The sequence below is a fragment of the Lathyrus oleraceus genome, chromosome 4 (genome assembly GCF_024323335.1).
Source record: "Lathyrus oleraceus cultivar Zhongwan6 chromosome 4, CAAS_Psat_ZW6_1.0, whole genome shotgun sequence".
NCBI lineage: Eukaryota > Viridiplantae > Streptophyta > Magnoliopsida > Fabales > Fabaceae > Lathyrus > Lathyrus oleraceus.
The window spans coordinates 496,917,035-496,944,058 of NC_066582.1; the positions used below are offsets into that span (position 1 = coordinate 496,917,035).

Sequence of the window (27,024 nt, forward strand, 5' to 3'; positions counted from 1 at the left end):
TTGAAAATATTTGTCAAATATAAAGGAACTATGCAGGTTCCATTGGGAAACCATTTAAGAGTGCATGTAGATAAAGCGAGGACGAACGCCAAAGCACTATAAATCTTTGTGTCATCTCTCTCTCTCTCATACTCTTGTATTTAGATTTATAGTACTTGCATGCTTAGGTATTTCAATTCTATCGTATTTTATCATTGATTCAATTGATAGCGATTTATTACATAACATTATGTTTTATTGGAATTTGATACCTTATTGAGTTGAATTGGTGATTAAAATTCGGATAAGCAATTGACGTTAGAAATCTTTATATTGAATCATTGTGTAAACACACCTCGTGAATTACACAATCAAATCAATTGAGTACCTAGTGTTTCATCTTATTCACTTTTGGTGTTTGTGAAGCGGTCTAGTGTTAACGTGGTCAAAATTTTCGAATAGTATAATTTTCACATTTTCGCATCAAATCTTACGCTCACGATTATTTTTGAAAATACTCTGATAATTTTTGTAAACGGTGGTTGAATTTTATTTGGGTCTATTCACCCCTCTAGACTGTTTTTCTACTCTCATATTTACTTCCAACACGCTCCTAATATGTCGCCCAGACATAACCCCCCACTTAGTAGGGGTCTTGCCTTAATTAGAAAGATGGTGGGTGACACGTACATAGACTATAACCGCACGGGTAAGAAGTCATTATCATGACTCCCTAAGAAATAGGCCGACATCAGCTTCCTTATTCAAGGTGGAGGAGCGGCTACCGCTTCCCATGAGCTCCCTAAATCTAGGTTTGTATGCCTTTATAAATACCTCTGAAATACATTCTTCTCTCTCCATGTGTGAGTTTACCCTCACCTCACCAAAATCACCTCAAAACATTTCATCACCATAAGTTTGTCCTAAGTCACCGAAAATCCTTAAAATTTATGGATATCCCTACCAGCAAAGAGGTTCCATCCATCTGTATTTTTTAACAAATACATATATTTCAAATATATTAATTATTTAATATAATCAAAAATATTATAATAATAATCCGAAAGAAATATTTTTATATGGGTGCGAGTGTACTTATTAAAAAGTAAATTGAGAAAGTAGCCAAAAATCTGTTGATGATAACTCATTTAACCTGTAAATTCAGCTCACCAACCATTATAAATTCTGATGTAAACATATATGACTTTCTCATCTCTTTAAACCATTATTTTTACCAAAAATATATGGCATTTATGACCACCTATGTTAGCAAATTTCAAACTATACTTCTTTGACCACAATAATCACCAAAGGAAAAAACTAAAGTAGGAATAGACATTCAGAGTGTGTCTCAAGTCTCACTTAATTATTTCTATCTCTATAAAGCATACCCCTTAAGTTTAAGGATCAAGGCAGAAGAAAGCTTACAACTTTAGAGGCAGGAGCTTTTGGAACTCAGAAGTTGTTGGAGGAAACATACTTTCAGGTTCAATAACTTATTGTTGTTTAAGCTATTGTTTTTTGAGTCACTATATACTTCACTCCAAACTTATGCTATGCTTTTTTCTTTATCATAAAAAGGTGATATCATGGGATCTTCGAATGAATATCTTATCCAACAAATCATTAACATTCCAAAAAAGATAGAACCTTCCCTTTGGCCTCAATGTTGTATCTACAATGTTCCTGCTATTCTTTTGAAGGTGAAAGAAGAAGCTTATACACCTCTACTCATATCAATTGGTCCTATCCACCATAACAACAAAAATCTCGATGAAATGCAGGAATACAAACAAAGGTATTTTCATTTCTTTTGGAATCGTCTAGGACAAAAAAGTGATTTAGTGAACTACAAATCGTTTCTTGAACAAGAAGAACAAAATATACGCCGCTGTTACCAGAAGAAATTCAATGATATCAGCAATGAACAATTTGTTGACATGGTACTGTTGGATGCTGTGTTCATCATGGAGCTTTTTCTAAGAGAGAATAAAAAATGGGAACATAAAGATGATTATATAGTAACTCAACTTTGCGTAAGTAAAAGTATTCAACGCGATTTGTTGCTTCTTGAGAATCAGCTTCCAATTTATGTGTTGGAAAAACTATATGACACTGTTGTCCCAAGCAGTGTCAAAAAGAGCAACTGGTTTTTCAAGCTTGCACATGAGTATTTTGCATCTTGTTACCCTTGTTACAAGGAATATGATGAACGAAAGTTTGAGGCGAAAAAATGGGAGAAATCACTCCATTTCATTGATTTGATTAGAAATTCTTATCTCCCTATGAAAATGAGTAATAAGTATGTTGATTCTGGAAAAGAGGGTTTGATGTTAAGGACTGCAACAAAATTGAATGAAGCTGGTATAAGCTTTGAGAAAGTTCATAATAGATCCTTGCTTGACATAAAGTTTGAGAAAAAACCATTTTTGAGTTGGTTTCTTTGCTTAGGTTGTTTACCATGTTGCAAGTTTCTCAAAGCTAGGTTTTTATTTCCACAGTTAAAAGTAGATCACGCTATGGAATGTGTTCTTAGGAACCTAATCGCTTTCGAGCAATGTCACTATCCTGATGAGCCTTACATTTGCAACTATGTTTCTTTGTTTGATTCTCTTATTCGCACCAAAGATGATGCAGAGTTGCTGGTAGATAAAGAAGTCGTTGTTCATGAGCTTGAAAGCAACGAAGAATTGTCAATTCTCGTTAACAGTCTATGCAAACATGTTGTGATGAATTCATCATGTTATTATCAGCTTATGGAAGATCTTAATGAACACTACGATAGTGTTTGGAAAAGAGCTATGGCTACTGTAAATCGGGTTTACTTTCGTGATCCATGGAGAAGTAGTTCTACCATAGTTGTTATAATTGTTCTAATTTTCATCATCTTCAACTTCTGTCGTGCTGTTCATCTAACGTTTTAGTTACTTCAGAATTATATGTATTGAATCACCCTGTACTAGAGTTATTATTGCACATGTTTGATGTTTTCTTGTCATGAACTCTTGGAAGTACAGTATGATATAATGAATGATAAGTTATTAAAAGTAAGCTAAATAATTTACTCTAACCGTTTCACTTTATCTCAAGTAACCATTCCAATCATCTGATTCACTAAAACAAAAAAGTTAAAACCACTTGCCACAATTACATGAAAAGAGAAGTCAAAATCAAGATTCTTGATATCCAATGTCAAATAAACAGTTAACATGGACACTAAAGCAGAATCAAAAATACTAACAAGAAAAACTTAAAAATGAAATTCAAGCAATAAAGTGAAACACGATATGGTCCTATTGATTAACAGAAAGCTCCCTTCGCTTGTATCGGACCATAACTTTTCCTTTCACTCCGACAACCATGGCATTCCAATCAATCTCGGGGAAAGGTGACAGAAGCTCTAGTTCAAAGTTTCTAAGAAGATGAGCCCAAATTGCTTTTATCTGGAGATATGCAAAAGGCTCTCCGAGGCATCCATGTCTACCACCTCCAAAGGAAATGTAAGAGAATGCCCCCGCCGCCTTGTCTTCTTCCCTCCCTACAGCATACCTATCAGGATCATACTTATCAGGGTCATTGAAAATGTGAGGTAACCTGTTTGCAAATGCAGGGGAAGTAGCAACTATATGACCCTTGGGAATGTCATACTCTTTCCCTTCTCTTGTAGTGACGCTAAAATCGCTGTGTGAGCTTCGAAGCAGCATAATCAATGGAGGGTGGAGTCTCAAGGCTTCTTTAATGCACCTATACAAGACGTCCATCTCGGCCAAAACATCGTGATCAACTCTATCGCCGTGTTTCGCCATCAAGTTCTTCTGCTCCTCCACTACACCAGAAAGGTACTGTTTGTTACACAGGAGATATGCTCCAGTCCAAGTTGATGTTATTGAACTGGTGTGCTGCCCCGCGAAAAGAGCAGCAATGAGGAGACCGGTGACTTCGGCTTCTGTTGTAGGGCGACCGTCTTTGTATTTTGAGTCAATGAAGCACTGCAGCATGTCGTCCTCTGATTTGTTGGAACCTTTTCGTGAAGATATAATGTTTGCAAAGATTTCAGCAAGCTTCTTGCGTGCATTGTCACGGCGTCTGTGAGCTGGGATTGGTAGGTATGGGAAGAGAACACTGATTGGAAGCATTCCGTTGTCGAGGTCGTGGAACAATGCAGAGACATCATCAAAGAGCTTGTCACGAACTTCACGCCCCAACAGACATCTACTGGCTGTCAAGATGATCAGATGCTCAAGTTCATACTTCAAATCAACTTCACCACTTGATCCCCATTTTGAGAAATAGTCCTGTAAATTTGGTTCATATTTTAGAAACAACACAACTCGGCATAAGAAAGTTACAACAGATGAACATACTATTGTAAATATAAAGAAAAAAAACAAGTCGTCAAGTCTAAATAGAATTAAAAAGCTTGCACAGCTAAACAATATATGAGAATGAATTCGAGTTGCAGTGAAAATTAGATTTTCAGTTACATTGAGTGTTTGGCTCCATGAAGAGTGTGGAGTTAATAAGCATTGTTAGAAACATGACTGCTGAGATTGTGATAAATGTATCAGCACCACCTACTAAAAATTATTACTTCTTCCATTCCATTGTAATTGTTATTTAAATGTTATCACCAACATCTACCATGTTAGTTTTGATGTAATTGTTTGTCTTTTTTCTGTAATATATAGTAAATACTACTTTAAATTTTGAAAATGACTAACAAATAGCTACACAATTTCTGAAAAAGTGACACTCAAAAAGATACGGAGGAAGTAACATTTACTCTCTTAATTTCCTACGCCATGGTCATCCATGACATCTCTCATTCCAAAGTTAAAATTCTTCATTTAGAGTACTGCAGATATAACTGACCTCACCTAAGGTCATAGCCATATCATTCAATCAAAACTGCAGTAAGTTAAACAGAAACATCGCCAGCCTGCAGTGTATGCACAGATCACCAACTAGAATTGATTATAACTCCAAATGTCATTTTTACATTTAAATGTATTGTCTAAGTGTATGTTTGGTATCACTTTGGGTGAACTAAAATTGATTCTAAGAGTAGAATTGACTTTGCCTCTAGAATCGATTCTAACTTTAGTTAAGAAAATGGAGCTTTTGATGCTACAATTAATTTTTAGATTCAGATTATTAGTTCAGCTCATTTTACATGAATGTAGCCAAACAAAACACCACTTTGAGTTCAAAGTACTTTTAACCATAATCAATTATAATAATTCATTAAAAATCAACTTTTGTCACCATAGACCAAACACACACTAACACACTTTACGCTATCTTATTCAAACATAAACCACATTGCCTTCAACTCACTTTACTAAAAATCAATTTTTGTCACCCTAGAACCAAAAAGACACATTAACCTATATAACTGTCCTCACTTAAGATCACAAAATCACATCCTTCTATTAAAATAGCAATAAGTTTACTAGACTCAGAAGCAGCCTTCAGCTCTGCAATATGCACAGATCACACAGGTGTTGCCAGTAGCCAGTAACAAGTAACAACCAAATAGAATGAAGCATTGAATGCACAAACATGTGGTCTTTCAAGTAAGAGAAAAAAAGGGTCTACTCAAGTACACATAACAACAATAAATAAAAAAGAGAGAGAATCATTACTATGAAGACGCCATTTGTATAAGATGTTAAATACTTAGTCAAATTTTTAGATGTATAAAGAACATCACTCTAGAGAAAAATGGATCTATGTCTACTGTTGAGTTTCTACCCGAAAACAAGGGTCTCACCGAATCAATGTCCGCTATTCTTTATTACATTCATTACATGATGATACTCCTAAAGTTAATATTGATATTCCAACACATTCATGATTTATTATGCATGTAAACTTAACATCAACCATTGATTTATTCATAAAAAAAATAAAACAAACAAATTATCAAACAGATAATCTGCATAAATAAAAAGAAAACAATTATGTATCATTAACAATGAATTAGACAAAGGGTTTTCAACAAAACATTACCTCAGCTTCAGAAACCATCTGATTAACATAACTCTTGAGTTTATTAACCCTAAGCGCTTCAGTAAAAAACCTAAACTGTTCCTGCCTAACAGAATAATCAACATCAAAAACAACACCAGGACCAAAAGTCGGCACATTAAACTGGTAAACCTCTTGCTGACTAAGATCAGTTTCAGGAGCTTTGAAAAAATGCGCAGAAACCTCAGGACCAATCAAAAAGGTGATATTTTTATGAAAGATTTTCAAGGTGAAAACGCCACCGAGTTTTGGGTATTCTTCACGGAGCATAAAGATTGGACCTTTGAGGAAACGGAAGAGTCCTCCGATAATGGGCCATCCTGGAAGAATTGGGGGTAGGCGTTTTTTAGATTTGGGGATGATGAAATATGAAATGAGTTTTGCTACGATTATGGTTGTGATGAGGAGAAGAACAGTGTTGAGGAACTTGTTTCCATCAAAAACATCCATGATTGATGATGATGGTTGTGAGTGTAATTAGATCTAGAATATTGAGAGATCTAAGAACAAGTGCATTATTATTATTATAGTGATGAGTGATTGTGGATATTAGTGAGAACAGAAAGGAATAATATTGTAAAGATTATTTGTAGATTTGTTTATAAGGGTGGATTTGGATTTGGCTTAGCTGGGCTCATGGGATTAAGGGTAGGATAAAACTGTGGGTTTGTTGGTTTGATTTTTTATTTTTTATGCTTTTGAGCTGATTTAGAAATTTTGTTATTTCTTGGTTTCATCGATTGGGGAATGTTTTGAATAAATAAATGAAAAATTAGAATTGGTCAAACTTTTTTTTTAATAAATATATTAAAAAATTTATTATATTTTTCAAAAGCGAGCTACTTTGTATCTTTCCCTCCTCCGGTGGATTTCGGGAAGAGTATGGCTACCTTTTATTTTTTTGGGATCAGGGGAAAGATTTTGGTGCTTATGGTGTTGTCGGTGACTCGACGACTTCTAGATCTCTTTTTGGTTCACGGATGATGACTTTGTTCTTAGGAGAGTCACCTCTTGTATAATATTGTTCCTCGAATTGGTATGGTGTAAACTCTCTTAAATCTGCAATAATATCTCTCTTAAGGCATGATAGTTTTGTTGTTGCACTATGTGGTAAACAATGTTCAGGAGGTCATTAGCTCTTTGCACGCCAATGGTAACATGCAGCAATTGAAGGTCAAGAAGCATTTCTTGTTCATGCCTTGTAGGAAATGGTGGAGGTCTGAACAAAGGCTTGCCCTGGTGAAACTGTGGTACAAATTTGAGGAATTGGGGAGGGTGAAATGCTCTTTGATTTCCCTAGGTTGGACATGATATTGAGGTGGGGGAGCAAATGAAGAAGCCGTCAGGATTTGATTGTTTGTCCCTTGAGGGGGAGGTGTGGGATTTATAGCAGTAGTGGCTTGTCGTTGAACGGCGGAACAAGTAACTTTGGATGATGTCATAGTCGATGGATTTGGTGGAAAAGAAGTTGAGGTTTGAGATGGAGGATTGATAAATGGAGATCTACACTTCGAGTGGGGGAAGATTTGGATTTTTGATGGAAGAGATATGATTGAATCAGGAGAGATTTGGTCGTGGAAAAGTGTATGAATTATAAGACAATTTTATCGTAGTGCAGATAGCAAATGCAGTTTTATCGTCTCCACAGGGACTGGTTGTGTTTCAAAGACCGTTCAATCGTTTATATTCCTTTAAGTTTGAGGTTGTCAGATGATTGCTTGTTTGGCGAATACTAGAAAAGTAAAACGGCAGAAAATAAACTTTTGGTGTTACAACTGTGAGAAAACTTTGTTGGGATTAGACTTCATTGACATCTTCTTATGTAGCATCCTTGACCCGTGATATGTAATTCTTATCAGTTATTAATATTACCATACGTTGCACTCATTACAGCTCCTGTATGAGTTAATGATGTTAGATCAATCATATTACCTAATAGACGATCTTTAATTTCACCTTTAATTCCACCCGACTGTGATCCATTCCTCTAGAATTTAACTGTGTTGAATTGATTTGATATGATTGAATTAAGACTTAGCACCCTTATTTGTAGGCTTGGGAAAAGTATGCTCGTTAAGTGCACTGCCCACGCTCTCTTAATGCGCTTATATTCTTCTTGGTTATGTCATGCCAGCTACTATAGGTCTAGCCTTGTCGTCTATACTCGCTAAGTGAACCTCACAAGCTCGCTTAGCCACCAAACTCTTGCATCACCTTGAAGTAACTTAATCCTGAAGTCTTTGGACCAACATTGCTCTCTAACTGCGTCTGTGTTTCTTGGCATAGAGAGGATGCATCTTTGCTCGCTAAGCGCGCTTGCATTCTTGGCTTAGTGGACCTTGATATTTTGGGAAAAGTCTATGTTTGGTATTTTGTGATTTTTTGGTTGATTTTTTTTATCTTTTTGTCTGTATTTCATAAATGCATAGTTAAAATGTCCAAATAGACATTTTATCACTTTTCATTAATACATCAAGAGTTTAAATATGATTTCTTATAAAACAAGTTAATAAGTGTCTAAGAATTTAACGTATTTTTTATACTTATCAACTCTCCCCAATTTATATTTTTGTTTATCCTCAAACAAAGTTCATTCAAATGATTCAGAAGAAGTTCAAATACATGTTTTAGAAGAAATTGAATGACTTGACCAGAAACTTTTGAAAAAGTGTTGTTTTATGACATTGTACTCGTCAAAAAGTACATGTGTGAATGTTGTAACACCCCAATTTTAGTTTAATTCTTTTATATTATTTATTGAGTGTTTTATGTGATTTATTAAATTATTTGAGGAGGGGTGGAAATTTAATTAGAACTATTATTAATTTTAATTGATTTGTTTATTATTAGAAATTAAATAATTAATTTGGATATTAGAAGCATTAGAGATATTTTTAGAATTGGGAGAAAAATAGAATTTTTATTAAAATTAGGGAGTAAGGGGTGAATTGAGTAAGAGTTGAGGGTGCAGTGAGATTTAATAAAATTATAGAAAATAGTAAGAATGATGGTATGAGAAGCATTGAGGGGTGGGATGAGAATTGAAATAATTGGGATGAATAAATAAATAGAGTGAGGTAGACTTTTGTATTGTACGTGCAAAACTTAAGAAAAGAGGCAAAAAGAGGCAGACCTATAAGAAACCTTGGAGAGCGAGGAAAAATCCCAAAGAGGCTAGAAGTTTTCATCGACATGCGAATTCGAGGTAAGAGGAAGAATTATTCATATAAGGGTGGTTAAACATATGGATGGTGATGGGTCCTTATCCTCCTGCCTTCTTCCTTCATTTATATGTATTTTGTGTTTATGGCAAAAAAAGGTTTGAGAAAAATCTTTGAGGCGATCAATTGATAATATTTTTAATCATAAATATGATATGTATTCTCGTCGATTTGTATTGATGTCTTGTTTAACTTTGTTGATAACCTTGTCGATAACATTGTTGATGTCTTGTTGATATTATTTCTCTGTTTGCGTATGGCGGTTGCCTTTGAGTTGTAGATCTATTCAATAGGGCGAGAGTTAGAATATTTAATTTTGAATTGCTATGTTTATCGGTATATTTGTGGGGCGGAAAGAACTCAAATAGGCGAAATATGCGAGTTTTGAATCTATTCAATAGGGAGAAAAATGCAGAAAATTGCAGGTGGACATAGAATGAGATTGGTCGTCTTGTTTCATGCGTAACTTGAGTTTCGTAAGTCTGTTTGAGGTGTTGTTAGTTGCGTTAGAAAGATAACGCGATAATATTTATTTTGAAGTAGGGAAATTGAGTCTAGCAGCGCTATAATAGTAGTAGTTCGTTTGTTTTTATATCAGAGGCGTAGTCAATTTCAGTCTTGTGTTGGTCATCATGTTTCACACGTAGCTTGAGTCTCATAAGTCCGTTTGGGTTCCGGAAGTTGCGTTAAAATTTTTTTAATGATCTTTCAAACTCAAGAGTTTCATAATTTTATCATGAGTATATAACTTTCCGTTCTATTTTGAAGTCAGACATTCTATTTTAGAGGTTATGCATGAATTATTGCGATAAGGTAGAACTGAAACGAATAGAATTGGAGTTTTGTAACTCCGTTTGAGATACAGTTAAATGCGTTTAAAATAAGGTTTAAAGAAATTTTAGACTTGAGAGTTTCATAATTTTATCATAAGTCTATAGTATTTGGTTCTATTTTGAAGTGAGACAATGTTAGAGTTAGGTGCAGAGTTTTGAGCAATTTTGGGTTTGGTGACCTTTTATTGCCTTGTTGATAAGTTTAAGAGTCAAATTTGTTATATGAGAGCTTGTTAGAGTTGTTATAGAATTGTCAGATTTATTTTTGAGTTGTTTGGAGTTAATTTTGATGAACTTTAGAGTTGAAGTGGAAGTATTTGACTCTTTAGAGTTGTTTTGAGTTATATTATTATTTGAGTCAGACCTCCAGCCAATAAAGTTCATAAAAGTTATTTTTATATGAAAGAGTTGTCAACATAGTACTTTAGAGTCTTTTGGAGTTATTTTAGAGTTGAATAGATTGTTTTAGAGTTATTTAGAGTTTGCATTGAGAAATCTGTTGAGTAAAAGACAATAATTGTTACATTTTTGATGAGTTGTGAGTATACATAAATAATTATTATAATTATTAATTTGTTGATGTGTTTTGAGAATTTTTCTGAGTTGATGAACAATTTGAGTTGATGAGTAAATTGAGTTGCTAAGTAATAATATTTTTACTCTGTTGTTATTTGTGATTATTTATATAAATAATTGAGATGTAAATTTTAAGATGAGTAATTAATAGAGGAATTACACTTGGCAAATTTATGATTCAGAGAAGAATCTTTTGGGTATGAGTTTTGAGTATGCTTTTATGTTGTTTCGAACTTTGTGATTTCTATTACCATGTTCATGCATACATGTATATTGGAGTTAGATAGGACTTTGGTCTAGTGAAGTCAGGTTCAGAGAGGAACCATGACGATCTCATGTTCAGAGAGAATTGTGACATCTTTTGTGGAATAAAATAATATTTCTTTTACATGATTTTATTTAAATAAGAGTTGTGGAGTTTAGATGTTACATAGTTGGTATTAGAGCAGGTCGATTCATTCGGCCTAGGGGTTAGAGAACCAGAGGGGAGGGTATTATTGAGAGTTGTTTCCTTCACGTAGTCTTCGAGGGCGAAAATTCTTTTAAATGAAGGAGAGTTGTAACATCCCAATTTTAGTTTAATTCTTTTATTTGAATTTAAATTCTTTTATATTATATTATTGAATTAAATAAAATTCGATTTATTATTAATTTTAATTGATTTATTTATTATTAGAAATTAAATGATTAATTTGAAAACTAGAGGTATTAGATATAATTTTAGAGTTGGGAGAAAATTTGAGTTTTTATTAAAATTATAGAGTAAGGGGTGACTTGAGTAAGAGTTAGGGGGGTAATGAGATTTAATAAAATAATAGAAAATAGTAAGAATGAGGGTGTGAGAAGAATTGAGGGTGAGAGGAGAATTGAGATAACTATGGTGAATAAATAGATAGAGTGAGGTAGAGTTTTGTACTGTACATATAAAATATGGAGAGAGAGAGAGAGAGAGAGAGAGAGAGAGAGAGAGAGAGAGAGAGAGAGAGAGAGAGAGAGAGAGAGAGAGAGAGAGAGAGAGAGAGAGAGAGAGAGAGAGAGAGAGAGAGAGAGAGAGAGAGAGAGAGAGAGAGACTTAGGAAAAATCTTGGAGAGCAAGGAAAAATCGCAAAAAGGCTAGAAGTTTTCATCGACCTACAAATTTGAGGTAGGGGAGAATTATTCATACATGGGTGGTTAAACATAGGGATATTTAAGGGTCCTTATTCTCTTGTCTTCTTCCTTCATTTATATGTATTTTGTGTTTGTGACAAAAAAGGTTTGACAAATTTTTTTAGACGATTGATTGATGATGTTTTTACTCTCGAATATGATATATATTCTCATCGATATGTCTTGATGTCTTGTTTAACCTTGTTGATAACTTGTTGATGTCTTGTTGATATTATTGCCTTGTTTGTGTATGACAGTTGCCTATGAGTTGTAGATTTATTCAATACGGCGAGAGTTAGAATGTTTAATTTTCAAAGGCTATGTTTATCTTATCAGAATGTTTTTTGGGCGGTGAGAAATCAAATAGGCGAAATAGACGAGTTTTGAATCTGTTCAATAGGGAGAAAAACACAGAAAATCGTGGGTAGACATAGAATGTGATTGATCGTCCTATTTCATGTGTAACTTGAGTTTTGTAAATTTGTTTGAGGTGTTGTTAGTTGCGTTAGAAAGCTAATGCGATAATCTTTCTTTTGAAGTAGGGAAATTGGTCCTATGAGCACTACAACAGTAGTAGTTTGTTGGTTTTTATACTAGATGCATAGTCAATTTATGTCATGTGTTGGCCATCATATTTCATAAGTAACTTTAGTTTCGTAAGTCCGTTAGAGGTTCCATCAATTGTGTTAGAAAGAGAATTTAATGATCTTTCAAACTGGAGAATTTCATAATTTTATCATGAGTATATAATCTTTAGTAATTTTGTTTGATAATAATAAACTAAAATAACAAAATTGTAATAACAATCACTAACAACATACCAATGTCATTTTAAAATGGTTGAATTGTAAATAGGATGAATTGTAATACTAGCAAGATTATTGTTTATTTCTTCCACCTCTTCAATAGTTAAGAATGGTGGTAAACCCTCCAACATCTAATCGGAATGATCAACAAGTGTTTCAAAATTGATAGGGTCATCATTTTGTTTCTTCTTATTTCTATATATCATTAGAAAGAGAATTCTATTATATGCTAAGCAAATAAAGATTAATATTTGATAAAAGAAGTATAGGCACTATAAATCATTAGATAATTAGATGCACTATAAATCATACACACTATAAATCAAGGTTGAACATATTAAAAGAGCATAATAATAGTACCAATAATTATTTTTTAGCCTTAAGTTATAACAAACAAAGACGAGATCATTAAGTTTTTGATCTCCATCCTATTTTTCTTTTGGAATGAATGTGCTCAAACACACTGTAATTTCATTCACAACTAGAGACACTACAAATTTGCTTTAGTTCAACAAGTTTTTCACCATTGATCTAGAATAATGTATATGATAAATTTAAAAAACGTTTTAAAATACATTTTGACATTGTAATAAAATACATAAGGATTATCAACTAATTTTACCCGTCAACTAGGGCTAGAAATGAGTCAAGTTGAACTCGCCTCGACTCATCTCGACTCAATAAGAATTTGTTCAGCTCAAAACTCGACTCGAGTTTGACACAAAAAATTGTTTAAGCTCAAACTCGACTCGCTTTAAGTTCACGAACAACTCGGTTTAATTCGTTAGGTTAATCTTATTAGGTTCATCTTGTTTGCTTCAAGGACTTATAAGTCTTTTTTAAATCTACTTTTTAATATATATTTGATATTTTAAATTAATATTTTTAAAATAAAAATATTAAAATAAAATAAAATTATAAAATTGGAAGAAAATAGATGGTTAAGATTTGAAATAAGTCTTTAAAACCTACTTTTGGAGTTAATATATATAATTGAGTTGACTCATGAACCTAATGAGTCGAACTATGCATAATTCGAGTTCAGCTTATTTAGTTAACGAACTTAGTGTTTTGCTCATATTCAACTCATTTGGTTCATGAATCAAGTTCAATGATCTATTTTTCGAATTGAGTTTTGAAATTATATTCGACTTGATTCGGTTCATTGTCAGCCCTACCGACAACACTTCGTATCGATTTTCTACGACTGTTGTCTTTTCAAAACTACCATAAGAACTTTTGAATGATATCATATCAACCGTTAATTTAGTTCGCATGTCCTTACTATCATAAGCATACTTTTTAATGACATCCAAAAAGTCAGTGTGGTAGACTTGTTGTTTTCATATCCTGGATTGAATATACACGTTAAGATACTAAAAAGTAAAGATCCAAACTTGGTTCACATTCAAATAAAAAAACTACACATAATTATACATATAAAAAGCAATCAAATGTGTGATAATTTTAACACCTCTAAGTCACTAGACCAATATAATAATCTTAAAGCATATTTGAATTAACAAGTGAGCTACCTCATTTTGACATTAGCCACACTTCAAAATCTTAACATTGTTTTCCAAAACTAAGAGGATTGAAAACCTTATTTAACCTCCGGTTTTTACAACACTACATTTATCATATTCGACTCCCATCTTATTGCAAATAAAATATTTCCTTAAAAAAATAAATGTTGGAACAAACCAGGGTTTTCAAGAAGAATGAAGAAGAAGAAGAGAGAAATAAGAGATATAAACTATATTGTGAAAAGGGAATTTATTGAAGTGAATTGTGGTGGACGTGACATTCCTTCCCCATCCGCAACTCTTTCAAATAATGTTATATCCTCTATTTTGTAGTTTCCAGCCAAATATCCAGCACCAAAAGATATTCATTAGATCCACTCCCTCCAATTACTAAACTTCAAATATAAAGATTCACACGTTCATCAATCGGATTTGAACATATCGGAATATACTGAAGATTTTGAACTAAAAAAATTAAATTAAATATAGTTTAAACAATTAAGTTATATACAAGAAAAAAATTAAATTAAATAATGAAATATAGACAAATGATTTTTATGCCACAAACAACATTAAATAAGTTATCACGTGAAAATCACGCCACAAATTTGCTAGTAATATTAATATAATTTAAACAATTTATTCATATATAGGAGTTAATTTAAATAAAATAATAACAACTTACCAAAGCTATAGTACATTTGTCAACAAAATCCCCCGTTTTTTGGTACGAGTTTTTTCAACCAGCTCATTCATTCGTGGCGGTCTCCCCAAATCCTTAGTCTAGTTAATAAAATTAACTTTAATTAAAAATATATAGTAAATCAAAATATAACTTTAAAAAGTAGTTATAATTACCACGCGTCGAGCATGTTCGATGATACTAATGCTTTCAACTGCATTGAGGTGACAACCTTTTCAGATGCTCTCATTTTCTTTGCAATTTTAGATCTTGCCTTAAAACTAGGTGAATCCCAATAGACAAGAAGTTCATCAAAAACTTCTTTGTCTATCCAGTTAGGATGAATACTTAGCTCTTCCCAACCACGTCTAACACGATATAACATGTTTGAAAGTTGGATTGTTGTTTTGTCCCAATTTTTTTTTAATCATAGCCTCGTTAACTACTTCCCACATATACTTTTCCTGCAATATTTTATGACATTCAAATAAATTGTTAGATAATTATTATAAAAAAAGTAATTAAAATAACAATAACTTAAAATAAGTTTATTATACCTTAAATTTTCTAAACCGGTCATCTTTTTCACTCTTGGAAAGTTCTCGAAATCTCTACCAAGATTTTTTATACATTTGTTAAATAACATAACTTATACATCTGACGACAATCCAACTCGGCTTGAAACTAAAAACCAAAACAATTTGAATAAGTATTATTAAATAAAAAATAGCAACATGTGGGTATGGATGCATGAAGGATGTGGGATCTTGAAAGCTAGATCCCCTAGTCTGCTGGTATGGAAAGCTAGGTCCCTTAGATGGGCTAATAAACGTTGAATTATCATATGGGAACATATGGTAGTCATTAGGGGAGAGTAATGCCATAAGAGGTTGAGAACTAGACATAGACATGGGATCTACTTGACTCTATGGAGGAGGAAACATGGCCAACTGAGGTGCCTCACATACTATTACACTCGAGCGCTGATGTTGGGTCTTCTTACCCTTACTTTTATCAGTTCGATGTGACATTTTATCTATTTTGAGAGAATACACATATGATAAATTAACATAATATATACAACTAATTCATCAACACAGTTAATAAATCAACAAAACATATTTAGATCACCACATTATTTTCTACCAACAACATAGATGCATCAACATATTCTCTATACACGATTCATTAAGTAAAAATACAAAAACAATTATTCAAACTCTTCATCCATAGCATTCTCATCATATGATCCAATATTGTTCTTGGATTAAACTCTTCATGCTCTTCATTCACATTATTTTCTTCCAACAATATAAATGTATCAACTTGATGACCCCCAACCATTGTATGGCACAAACTTGTAATATGTTCAACTTTAATCATATAATCAATTTGAGAAATTTTATCAACTTGGTAAGCAACGTCTTCCACTAGATCGCCAGTTTCAATATGACCCAATGCTTTTGTTTTGATTACAACATATCACCCTCATTTACGTGGCACAATGGAAGGATAAGGAAAACTTGCCTAACAATCTATGATATTATGAAAGGGTCATACTTTTTGTACCTTCGATCCATTCAAATCTCAACAGTATTATATATCTTATCTATTTTTGTGCCTCTATCAGGTGGATGATACTGATTACAATAAAATAAAACAACTTTATTTTCTGAGTCCAAGTAATTGTATAACAACTCGTAGATATATGTGTAACAACATCATAGAAGTCATCTTCACCACCATATGTAACTCCTTTTACGAATACATCATTGTTTATGTTTTTTCCCTTCAATCTATGTCTTAGTGTGAAATTTATATTCAATTCACAAAGTATGTGTGACATTCATTTTCCCTTTGAACAGGGCCTTCAGACAAGTTTCTCAAATGGAGTATTTATTGAGTCGGTGCAATAATGCATGACAATTGCTCCTTGAACCATGCTGGAAAATAAGCATGAATATGATCAGTAGTTGCTTGTTCACCGATGCTATGAAAATATGAGGTGTTAAATTCCCTATAAAAAAGCACACTATAAATTTTAAAATAATAATTTTTATATTCACAATTTAAAGATAAATAGGTAGTTGGGGCATACTTACTCAAGATATGGTTTAACTTCAAGGCAACTAATCAAGACATGAACGTGTGCAGATTGCATTTCTTTTGGGGTCAACCAATGCACATTATTCTTTCCAGAGGGACGATCTGGAAGACCAAAGACTAGTAGGTTTATTGACTTCTTTTGTTAACATTTACTCAATTCCTTATGATTCTTGGAGTTAACATTAAGTGGTTGAAATAATGACTGCAAAAATGTGATGTTTCCCGATGCAAGTAATGTGCATATATTGATCCTTCAACTTTAGCTTTATTTTTTGTACAGATTGCTTTGAATCACCCATGAATCTTTCAAACGGATACATCCACCTATATTAGACAGGGCCACCAAGATAAGCTTCATATGCAAGATGCACAGGTAGATGTTCCATAGAGTCGAAAAAAACCATACATAAATACTTGTTCTAACTTACAGAGAGTAACTAGAATATTTTGGTCCAACTTAATGATGTCGTCCACTATTAAAGTTGACGCACAAATATCTCTAAAAAATTGACTAATTTCAGCTAGTGGATTAATCACATGTTTGGGTAGTAAATTGAACGCAATTGGTAGCAATCATTCCATGAAAACATGACAATCATGACTTTTCATTCCATGCAACTTCCCAGTATTGACGTCGACACACCTTGCTAAGTTTGAAGCATAATATCAGGCATTCTTGATTTATTTAACCATCGACAAACTGCTTTAGCTTCTTGGAAAGTTAGACTGTAATTAGCCATGGGCTTTAATAATTTTGCATTCGGTTGAGGCTTCAACTCCAACTCTTTTCGATTACACCAAATTTTCATGTCTTTTCTATCCTTCTCATTATCTTTTGTTTTGCCTTAAACAACCATCATTGAGTTAAATACATTATCAAAAAAGTCTTCTCGATATGCATAACATCAAGATTATGTCGCAACAAATTATCTTTCCAATATGGGAGGTCCCAAAATATACTTCTTTTTGTCCAATTATGTGTGACCCCATATCCTTGAATTCTGCATGCTTTACCATTATCTGTGAATTTTTGTAGTTCACAAACTTTGTTCTATACTTCACTTGATGACAATTGAGGGGGAGCCAAATCTGTTACTTACTCGTCTTTTTTGAAATCATTCTTGTTTCTTATATAAACATGATGTTCTGGTAGGAATCTGCAGTGATAGTTAACCCCCCCCCCCCCTTTTTCCCAACGTAAAAGCCTTGGTGTATTCTATGCAATGCGGACAACTCATTTTTCCATGTGTACCCCAACCAGACAACATACCATATGCGGGAAAGTCATTAATAGTCCACATCAAGGAAGCTCGCAAAGTAAAATTTTGTTTACATGATATATCATAAGTCCATTCTCCAATCCATGACCTCTTCAAATCATCAATTAAAGGTTGCAATACACATCAATTAAAGCAAACATTCTTTTTAACCTTGGTATTATCGAAAGATAAAACATGGACTTCACTGCTACATGTTTTTGCTTACTGCGAACTTTGTATTTTGGACTCTTACAGAACTAACATTCCTCAAATGCTCCATCATTAGTATCAAACTCATTGTCATAAAACAACATGCAATCACTAACGCAATAATCAATCTTTCTTACTTCTAAACCCAACTTCGACACCAACCTCTTTGCATCATAAAAACTTGTAGGAAAGTTATCTTTCTTAGGAGTCATGTCCAGTGTCATTTTTGCGAAGAATTTCAAACATTGATCAGGAACATTCTAACTTGACTTGGCGGCCAATAATATCACACACATTGATAATTTTGAGTCTGACGACCCCTCAAACAACAACATATTCATTTCTTTCACCAACTGATAAAATCTTTGTGCTTCCTCATTCGACAACTCTTCTCCATCAAAATCTTCAGGTTCATCATAGCTCACATTCAACCCAAAAGAATCGCCAACTATCTCGTCAATCAGATTAAAATGTTCGCCTTCCATATGTGATCGACTGTTTGATGCATGCATATTAGTATTCTTTGGTACGCTACTCGGCAGTTCTTCTCCATTATATGTTCAAACCCAATAATTTTTAATGAAACTCCTTCTCTCCAAATGACGTTATACTTCCTATGGACAACTAATTATAGGTATACATTCACATTTAAGACAAAGACATCTTACTCCTCCTTCGCTTCGACAATATTCTTGAACAAATGCCTACGTGATAAACCCTTTAACTCCTTCCTTAAATTTTGGTTTAAGTGCACGTATTTCTGGATACATCATATTGTACATCCAACTACGATAGTACCGATAATATTCCATACTGCACATTTGTACAATCATTACCATTTTAATTACAAATGTGATTTTAATATATCAACCAATTTCAAAAAATTTGGTAAAAAATTAACTACAAAAATATTTTCTATAAATTATTTAATAACACTCTTAAGATTATTATACATTTATTTTAACTACAAACTACTTTTCATACAAATAAATTTTATACTATTTAATATATAATATATACTCACTTAATATATTAACTACAAATAAATTGTATAACTATTCTTAATATATTAACTACAAATAAATTGTATAACTATTCTTAATATATTAACTACAAATAAATTTTATTCTATTTTGTTTTTAACAAACTTATATAATATATTTTATAGGATAAACATATTATTATGTTCTTGTTTTAAATAAACATATAGTATTTTATGTTTTTAATAAATAACTATTATGTTCTATTTAAAAAAAACATATAAATTATTATGTTTTAAAAAAACATTAAATAAACTTATAACATATAACACATATAATAACCATATATTCTATTTTTTTAACTATTATGTTTTAAAAAATAACTATTTTATACTATTTTGTTTTAAGTAAACATATATTATTTTGTTTTAAGTAAACATATAATAACCATATAATATAACCATTACATATTATTTTGTTTTAAGTAAACATATATAATATATTCCATTTTTAATAAATATATTTTTTTTAAATTATGTTTTTTAAAATAATACATAATATATTATTCTGTTTTTTTAAATATATAATATATTCTGTTTTTAATTATATTTTCTTTATACATATATAATATATTATGTTTTTATTTATAAAAAATATAAAATAATACTATTCTGTTTTAGAAAAATATATGTAATAGATTATTTTGTTTTTAAAAATATATATATAATTATTCTGATTTTAAATATATTTTGTTTATACATATATAATATATATTTGTTTTATTATATATTATAAATATAAAAAAATGTATATAATATATTCTTTTTTTAATAAAAAAACATATTCTATTTTTAATAAATCTATATTCTGTTTTTTAATAAAAATATAGTATATTCTATTTTTAAAAAATAATATATTCTGTTTTTAATAAAAGTATAATATATTTAGTTTTAAATATATCTATATATTTTGTTTTAATAATATATTATAAAAATAAAACATATTTTCAGATTATAAAATAAAATTAATTAAATAAATATTCTACAACAATAACCAACAACCCAATAATTTTATATATAAAAATCCAAAAAAATAAACAAATATAATACGAAAAATACCTCAATGAAGAAACAAAAAATCTTGAACAATCTTCGTGAGTCTTAAAGAAGGTCTTGAATCTTGAGAAAAAAATAAATCAACAATTAGAAAAATGAAAATCAATAAAAAATCAACATAAAAAAAATGAAAAATCAACTTAAATCAAATAACTTTTACAGAAACTGGAAGAAGGAGGAGATCAAAAATCAAATGATATTTTAATTTGAAGAAATGAGTGGAAGAAATTGGAAGATGAAATTGGGAAGAAATGGGTGAAGTTGAAAAGGAATAGGAGAAAAAGATGAAGAGAAGAAACTGGAATTGATGGAGACCGATAACGTGGGTGGAACCTTGGCCATTAAATATCCACCCCAGCATTGTGTTATTTGCGTCGTAAAAAAAGTATTTGTTGAATATCGACGTGAATAACACATCAAAACCACTGCATCATAATCGTTGCGACGTGAATAACACGTCGCATAAAAGTTGTCAGTCAACATCTGCACCCTATCAATACGTCAAGTCAAACTTTCCTTCTAAATTTTTTGATTTTTTAAATCTCATTTACGAAGTATTTTCCATGACACAACTGAATATTTGAAAATTTCAAAATTTTCCCTTTTGAAATCTGACGTCTTTATTTATTTTATTTAAAATAACATGTTGCGACATATTTTTCACGTCACAACAATTTTTTTAAATTACCAATCTCTCTCCACATGATTACCTGACTTCTAATTTGTTTTATTATTACTTTAAATATATAGCAACATGATAAACACGTTGCAACAACTTTATTTTTTGCCACATATCATAAAATCATGTCAGTAGGGATGATTTTCTTGTAGTATCCATCATTCACGATTTCACCCATATCTTAAAGTCCGAAGATGACATTTATTTGCGCAACTCATATCTCATAATTCTCGCATTTGAAAACCGGACTTATTAATACAAATTTGTTGGAACAAATTGGGCTTTTAAGAAGAGTGAAGACGAGGAGAGAAATAAGATAAAAGAAACTATATTGTAAAAAGAAAATTTATTGAAGTGAAGTTGTGGTACTTTGATCTACAACATTACTTATATATATATATATAGAAAACAAAACACACAAATTACAATCTGTATTATTTGACTCTGTCAAATATTTACTTACCGTAGTCGATTTTATCAAATACAATTATGTGAAATATATCTTATCTACTAAAACATTGAATTAATTACATATTTTAACAATAGCAATATTATTGTATTAAAAAAAGAGATGATCAAATAAAAAATTCAAAGACAGTTACGGAAACCACAAATAAATTAATGCAATGTGGGAAATTTTACTTTGAATAAGTCAAATATACCAACAGAAATGATGATCTAGCCGACTCTTTTTTTTTTAACCTGTCTTTTTTTATCAATTTTTTTTAAAGTTTTGTTTATCCGCTTTTATTAAAAAAAACAAAATTCTTATAAATATTGTAATGTTGACATAGAACATATAGAGAAAATATTATGGACGAGTTTTATGATTCACTTTTAGAAAATTGGTTCAACCTTCTTGAGAAATAGTCAAAACACACTATTTTTTATTAAATATAGAGAGAGATAATAATGAATAAAATAACGAAGCACCCTGAAGCAAAGTCTTAAATAAAATTGAAATTTTCATTTTAAAAAGCCAATGAAAATCAGACAAATGTCTATTTATTAATTAATATTAATATATTAGTTTTTTAGGTTTTTCTTTTTGGTACAGTATTAAATTAGTTATTATTATTATTATTAATAATAATAATAATAATAATAATAATAATAATAATAATAATAATAATAATAATAATAATAATAATAATAATAATAATAATAAATAATAATAATAATAGATTACTTAATTGGTAATGAACAACGTGGGCATGTTTAGTGGGATGAATGAGTAACCACCATAACCGCACAAGTCTAAGAACATGGAATAGTGTGAAGCAAAGATTTAGGAGGAAGAAACAACATAAAATAAAAAGTGAAGCATTTGAAAGGTTGTAGAAAACAAAAATATCAGACTTGTGTCTTGTTATTAGTATTAAAGAATAGAAAAAGTGAGAAAAATGCATGGGAAAAAAGAGCAAGAACATGTGAAGAAAGGTCCATGGAAAACAGAAGAAGATGATGTTTTACTTCACCATGTTAAGAAATATGGTCCAAGAGATTGGAGCTCCATTCGATCCAAAGGTCTTCTTCAAAGAACTGGCAAGTCTTGTCGTCTTCGTTGGGTTAATAAGCTTCGACCAAACCTCAAAAAGTATGTTACACTTTCATTTCTTCTTCTCATTATACTGTTTCTTACTTGTAATATATCAAACTTGAATACATTTACTTCACACACAAGTTTCTAATGCATGCATTGTTCCATTTTTGTATTTATAGTGTCAGATTTCGGTGTTAGATATTTCACATTTGTGATTAGTGTCGACATGCCTATGTCCATGTTAGTGTCCGTATTCATGTCTCTTTCTGTGATCTGTTTACAAAGACGGAGTTGATTGATTAATTTTGTTTCGAGTGCATGCATGTCTGATTGTTTAAGTTTATCGATTGGTTTTTTCTAATTTGATTTGTGTGTTTGGGGTGTTTCTCTATGTGAAAGTGGATGTAAGTTTGCAATAGAAGAAGAGAGGATTGTGATAGAGTTGCAGGAACAATTTGGGAACAAATGGGCCAAGATTGCATCCTATTTACCAGGAAGAACAGACAATGATGTCAAAAATTTCTGGAGCAGTAGACAAAAGAGGTTGGCTAGGCTTCTCAAAACATCATCGTCAACATCAACCTCAAAGTCACACAAAACCAAAGCCAAAGTTTCTTCCCATGTTCCAACTTCAGAGGTATCTATTTTTCTTGTCTTGTCTTTTCATCAAAATCGGATTCCCGAAAGTCTTAGGTTTACCGCATTCCAACCGCATCATGAATTGAGATCGGACGGGTTTTTTCTTGCAGGTTCCTTATAAGTTCAGTTCTTCATCAGAGGGAGAAACATCATCAAAGCCTAAGCCGTGTGAATTACCCTGCATTGAAAAATCTGCTGAGGTTATCAAAATGGTGCCACTACAAGATCTTACAAAATCCGAAAAGCCGAGTATCGATGCAAACTATGTCGAGCAAGACTTAACCCCTTTTGATCAGAGCTACAAAAGTACTGAACACATTGCGTTTCCTCAGATTCCCGAACTCCAAACTGATCTTACTTTTCCAATGTCAAGAGTTGATGAACAAAATATATTTGATGTTTTCGATCCCTTGTATTCATCTGAGTTTGGAATGGTTCCTTTCTTCGAGCCATCTGGGAGTTGCAGAATCGGGAATATGGATACAAATGTTGATTTCTCAACAAACATAGATAGTTTCTTTGATGATTTTCCTGAAGACATGTTTGGTTACATTGATCCACCTGCAAGTCCATCTAATATCTGAATTTTGTTGCAATTGTTATTTCTTTTGTTTGTAACACTTAAAATTTGGTTTGTCATTGTAATTTCGAGTTTATTGATACTGTGATACTACTGGTAGGACAGCTTAAAATAGACATTGCAAATTCAAATTTAGTGATGATTATTTCTTGCCATCTTGGTCAAATATATTTCAGCTATGTTATGTATGTATTATCGCTGCAATGAGTTTCGTCATGACATCCATTCTCCTAAGGGGACCATCAGCCCGATGTATCCCCAAGGACGGGTTACTGTGCCACTAAAGGCCAGTAGGTCAGACCCCTCGTAGGGCCAATGTGCCGCTAAAGGCCAGTAGGTCAGACCCCTCGTAGGGCCAATGTTCCGCTCAGCAACAAAAAAGTGAGAAAACAAAAACAACTTAAAAGCTCAAATAAGATCATCTCACTTTGGTTCATAGCCACATAATTCATTATTATTGTACAAACAAGTAGTATCTTCACAATAAAATAGCAACATAAATTCCACCAATTTTCGATTTCTTTCTCTCCTATGTTTACTATTCGATCAAGGAAAAATCATAAGAGTGCAGAAGAATATGCAGAGCAACTCCACTGTAAGAATAAGTAGAGTGATAAGTGAGAATCTGGCGTTGGGAAGGCCAATACGAATTTTAACTGATGTATGTCGTTGCTCCAAGGACTTTAGATGGAATATTTTACGCCAGTTTGTCCGGTATTAGTAATTACTTCGAATTCTCCTGCAGTAAATGACCTGTCTTTCTTGAAAATCGGGCGTCTTAGTTCGACATATCCACAATAGTCAACTTCATATACTTCAGCACCCTTTCTGAATGAAGATAGAGCCACACCAACTCCTTCCCCTGCAAGAGGTGCATATCAGTTAGAGTTCAACTTACAAAAAGGAGACTGATTCTCATTGCAATTTTCATTGATCAGTGAGTTTGAGCTCATTCATACTTTTCAGCAATGTTGTCAATCCCGAATTGCAGAAAATACCAGTTTGTTCAAATTTCACTCACCAACAGTGTTATAACGTTGCTATTAGACAGTATAGCATATCGTGGAATAATAGCAATTTGTTTAAATTCCGTTATGCTATAGCCGCTACTTAACAAAGCAGTGAACTATACTTCAGTGATCTATAAAACAGATCCATTGTATTATGGACAAGAAATTGAATATGATACATACCATGCGTGACAAGAAGCAAGTTTTCATTCAGATGTTTATCAGCAAGATCTTTAACTATTTGCTCATATCTAGCCTTCGTGCTTGCAATCGGCTCCTCATACTTAGGCAACTAAAGTGAAAAATTCCTCAAACCAAAAAGTAACTATCATAAATATAATTTGTCAAGTGCCAAAAGTTCTTTGCCATTCAAAATAAACAATAATCCATTATAGTTTATACCTCTTTATAGACCCTTTCTACATTTTTATCAACCGTCCCTGCCGGAAGCATGGCCTCGCGCTCTGATATGTTGAAACCCCAGTTTCCATCTTTAGGAGCCACATCAAGCCTAATGGCCATTCTGCTCATCATTTCACATAATCCATATTCAACAGAGGCCTGCAGTTGTGGATGCGAGTTTGAGAATTATAGCAACAACTTAAAGGCAAAATCAATTTTGATTCAATCTAATGAAACATCTAAATTTTTTAATAAAGTCAAATCAATTTTGATATTTTTTGGGTACAAATCCATGATCTCTTTTTAAGATTTATTTCACATACACTTTTGTAATCTGTTGTTACCATCATGGTTTTAAATTGCATTTCACATCCGCAATTGCAGCTGCAATATTGTTGATGCGGTAGCCTCCGCATCAGCATGGAACCGCAATTGCAACATGATTTAAAATCATTCATCTAACTGCCCTTAGAAACTGCATCAAACAATTTCACTCATATTTCTTTAAGTTTTTTCATCAAAATTCAAAATTTCATAACCACAAAACTCAATTTATTTCTTATTCTTATGTAATTTTTTTTAACCATAATAACTTCTAAAAGTTGTATCTATCAAATCATATATGACTCATGATTGTGATTTGTTCATAAAATATAATTTAAATGAAATCAATATAACTGGATGGTGATGAATTAAAGTACTCTGATCAACCTTAATTTTAGAAGGATCGAAGCTAACAGACTCTCCGGTGAGTGCTTCGGGGCTATCATCGACGGCGGAGAGAGCGATAGCGGCTTCCGCGGCGGTCTGAACGCAGCGGAGGAACGGTGAAACGAAGACACGATGAAGCGGATATTTGAAAAGATTGCGAAACTTCCGACCCGTGCAGAAGGACCGAACCCGACCCTCTTGAACGAGAGGTGGGTCCCACGGTCGTTGCGCTGTGAGTGTCCATAGCGGATCGAAGTTGTCGATGCGATCGCCGTGTCTCATTACGACGACGTTTTGGTAATATTCTGGAGTTTCGTTTTTCGATGTTGAATCCATTTTCTTTTCTTTTCTGAATTTCAGATTTTCAGAATGAGAGAAAGAGAGAGAATGGGTTTTCTTTTTATGAAGAGAAAAATATTAAACTTTAGTTTCGTTCTCTCACCAATATGACACGTGTTTTTTTTGAAAACAAATACTCGAATGTGATAAAGTATTTATTTATAGAAAAATTTAACAACTATTCATTTGTTCTTGGGTTGTCCTCTCAACTATTTATATGATAGGTAAATTAGTTATAAAAAAATTGTTTTTTAAATAATCAAATAACAATTATGATTCTATGTATTAAATCTCTAGATTTTTTTTAAAATATATTTTTTTTAAATTTAAATATTTAAATTATCAAAATAACCATATTTTTCTATTGATGTGTAAGTTGAATTGGCGCATCCAATTGTCTGTTAAAGGAGGTGCCATTGGAGCCCACGCATGCTTGTAATGTCATTGTCCTTAGGCGTCCATGCATCTTGCGCATGCATGCCTTGATGCCACATGCATCGGCGCATGCATATACTACATAACATATGCGCCAATCCATTAGGCGCATGCATATACTACATAACATATGCGCCAATCCATTAGGCGCATGCACCTTTCATTTTTTTTTTAATTTTTAATTTTATAATTATAATTAATTAAATTAAATACT

At 32.2% G+C, this 27,024-nt stretch overlaps 4 protein-coding genes and 1 long non-coding RNA gene across 5 annotated transcripts; 2 read left to right on the forward strand and 3 right to left on the reverse strand.

Annotated features, from left to right (window-relative positions):
• The first annotated feature begins 1,270 nt into the window (after positions 1-1,270).
• Positions 1,271-2,978, forward strand: LOC127076753 (UPF0481 protein At3g47200). Its single transcript, XM_051018524.1, has 2 exons — positions 1,271-1,465; positions 1,561-2,978. The coding sequence occupies exon 2, from the start codon at positions 1,569-1,571 to the stop codon at positions 2,901-2,903; it is 1,335 nt and encodes a 444-aa protein (XP_050874481.1). The 5' UTR covers positions 1,271-1,465; positions 1,561-1,568; the 3' UTR covers positions 2,904-2,978.
• An 80-nt stretch (positions 2,979-3,058) lies between these two features.
• On the reverse strand, positions 3,059-6,733 carry LOC127076752 (obtusifoliol 14-alpha demethylase). Its single transcript, XM_051018523.1, has 2 exons — positions 5,992-6,733; positions 3,059-4,274 (listed from the first exon to the last, which is right to left on the reverse strand). The coding sequence occupies exons 1-2, from the start codon at positions 6,457-6,459 to the stop codon at positions 3,273-3,275; spliced, it is 1,470 nt and encodes a 489-aa protein (XP_050874480.1). The 5' UTR covers positions 6,460-6,733; the 3' UTR covers positions 3,059-3,272.
• Positions 6,734-14,756: 8,023 nt separating this feature from the next.
• On the reverse strand, positions 14,757-15,465 carry LOC127135699 (uncharacterized). The gene is made up of 3 exons (XR_007808651.1): positions 15,360-15,465; positions 14,979-15,266; positions 14,757-14,903 (listed from the first exon to the last, which is right to left on the reverse strand). It is a non-coding gene; the product is annotated as an uncharacterized LOC127135699 (long non-coding RNA).
• Positions 15,466-22,511: 7,046 nt separating this feature from the next.
• On the forward strand, positions 22,512-24,024 carry LOC127076754 (transcription factor DUO1). Its single transcript, XM_051018525.1, has 3 exons — positions 22,512-22,748; positions 23,094-23,331; positions 23,444-24,024. Exons 1-3 carry the CDS (start codon positions 22,555-22,557, stop codon positions 23,915-23,917), a joined length of 906 nt encoding a protein of 301 aa, XP_050874482.1. The 5' UTR covers positions 22,512-22,554; the 3' UTR covers positions 23,918-24,024.
• A 289-nt stretch (positions 24,025-24,313) lies between these two features.
• LOC127076755 (uncharacterized) lies at positions 24,314-26,501 on the reverse strand. Its single transcript, XM_051018526.1, has 4 exons — positions 26,037-26,501; positions 25,326-25,484; positions 25,107-25,215; positions 24,314-24,775 (listed from the first exon to the last, which is right to left on the reverse strand). Exons 1-4 carry the CDS (start codon positions 26,370-26,372, stop codon positions 24,597-24,599), a joined length of 783 nt encoding a protein of 260 aa, XP_050874483.1. The 5' UTR covers positions 26,373-26,501; the 3' UTR covers positions 24,314-24,596.
• Between the last annotated feature and the right edge of the window lie 523 nt (positions 26,502-27,024).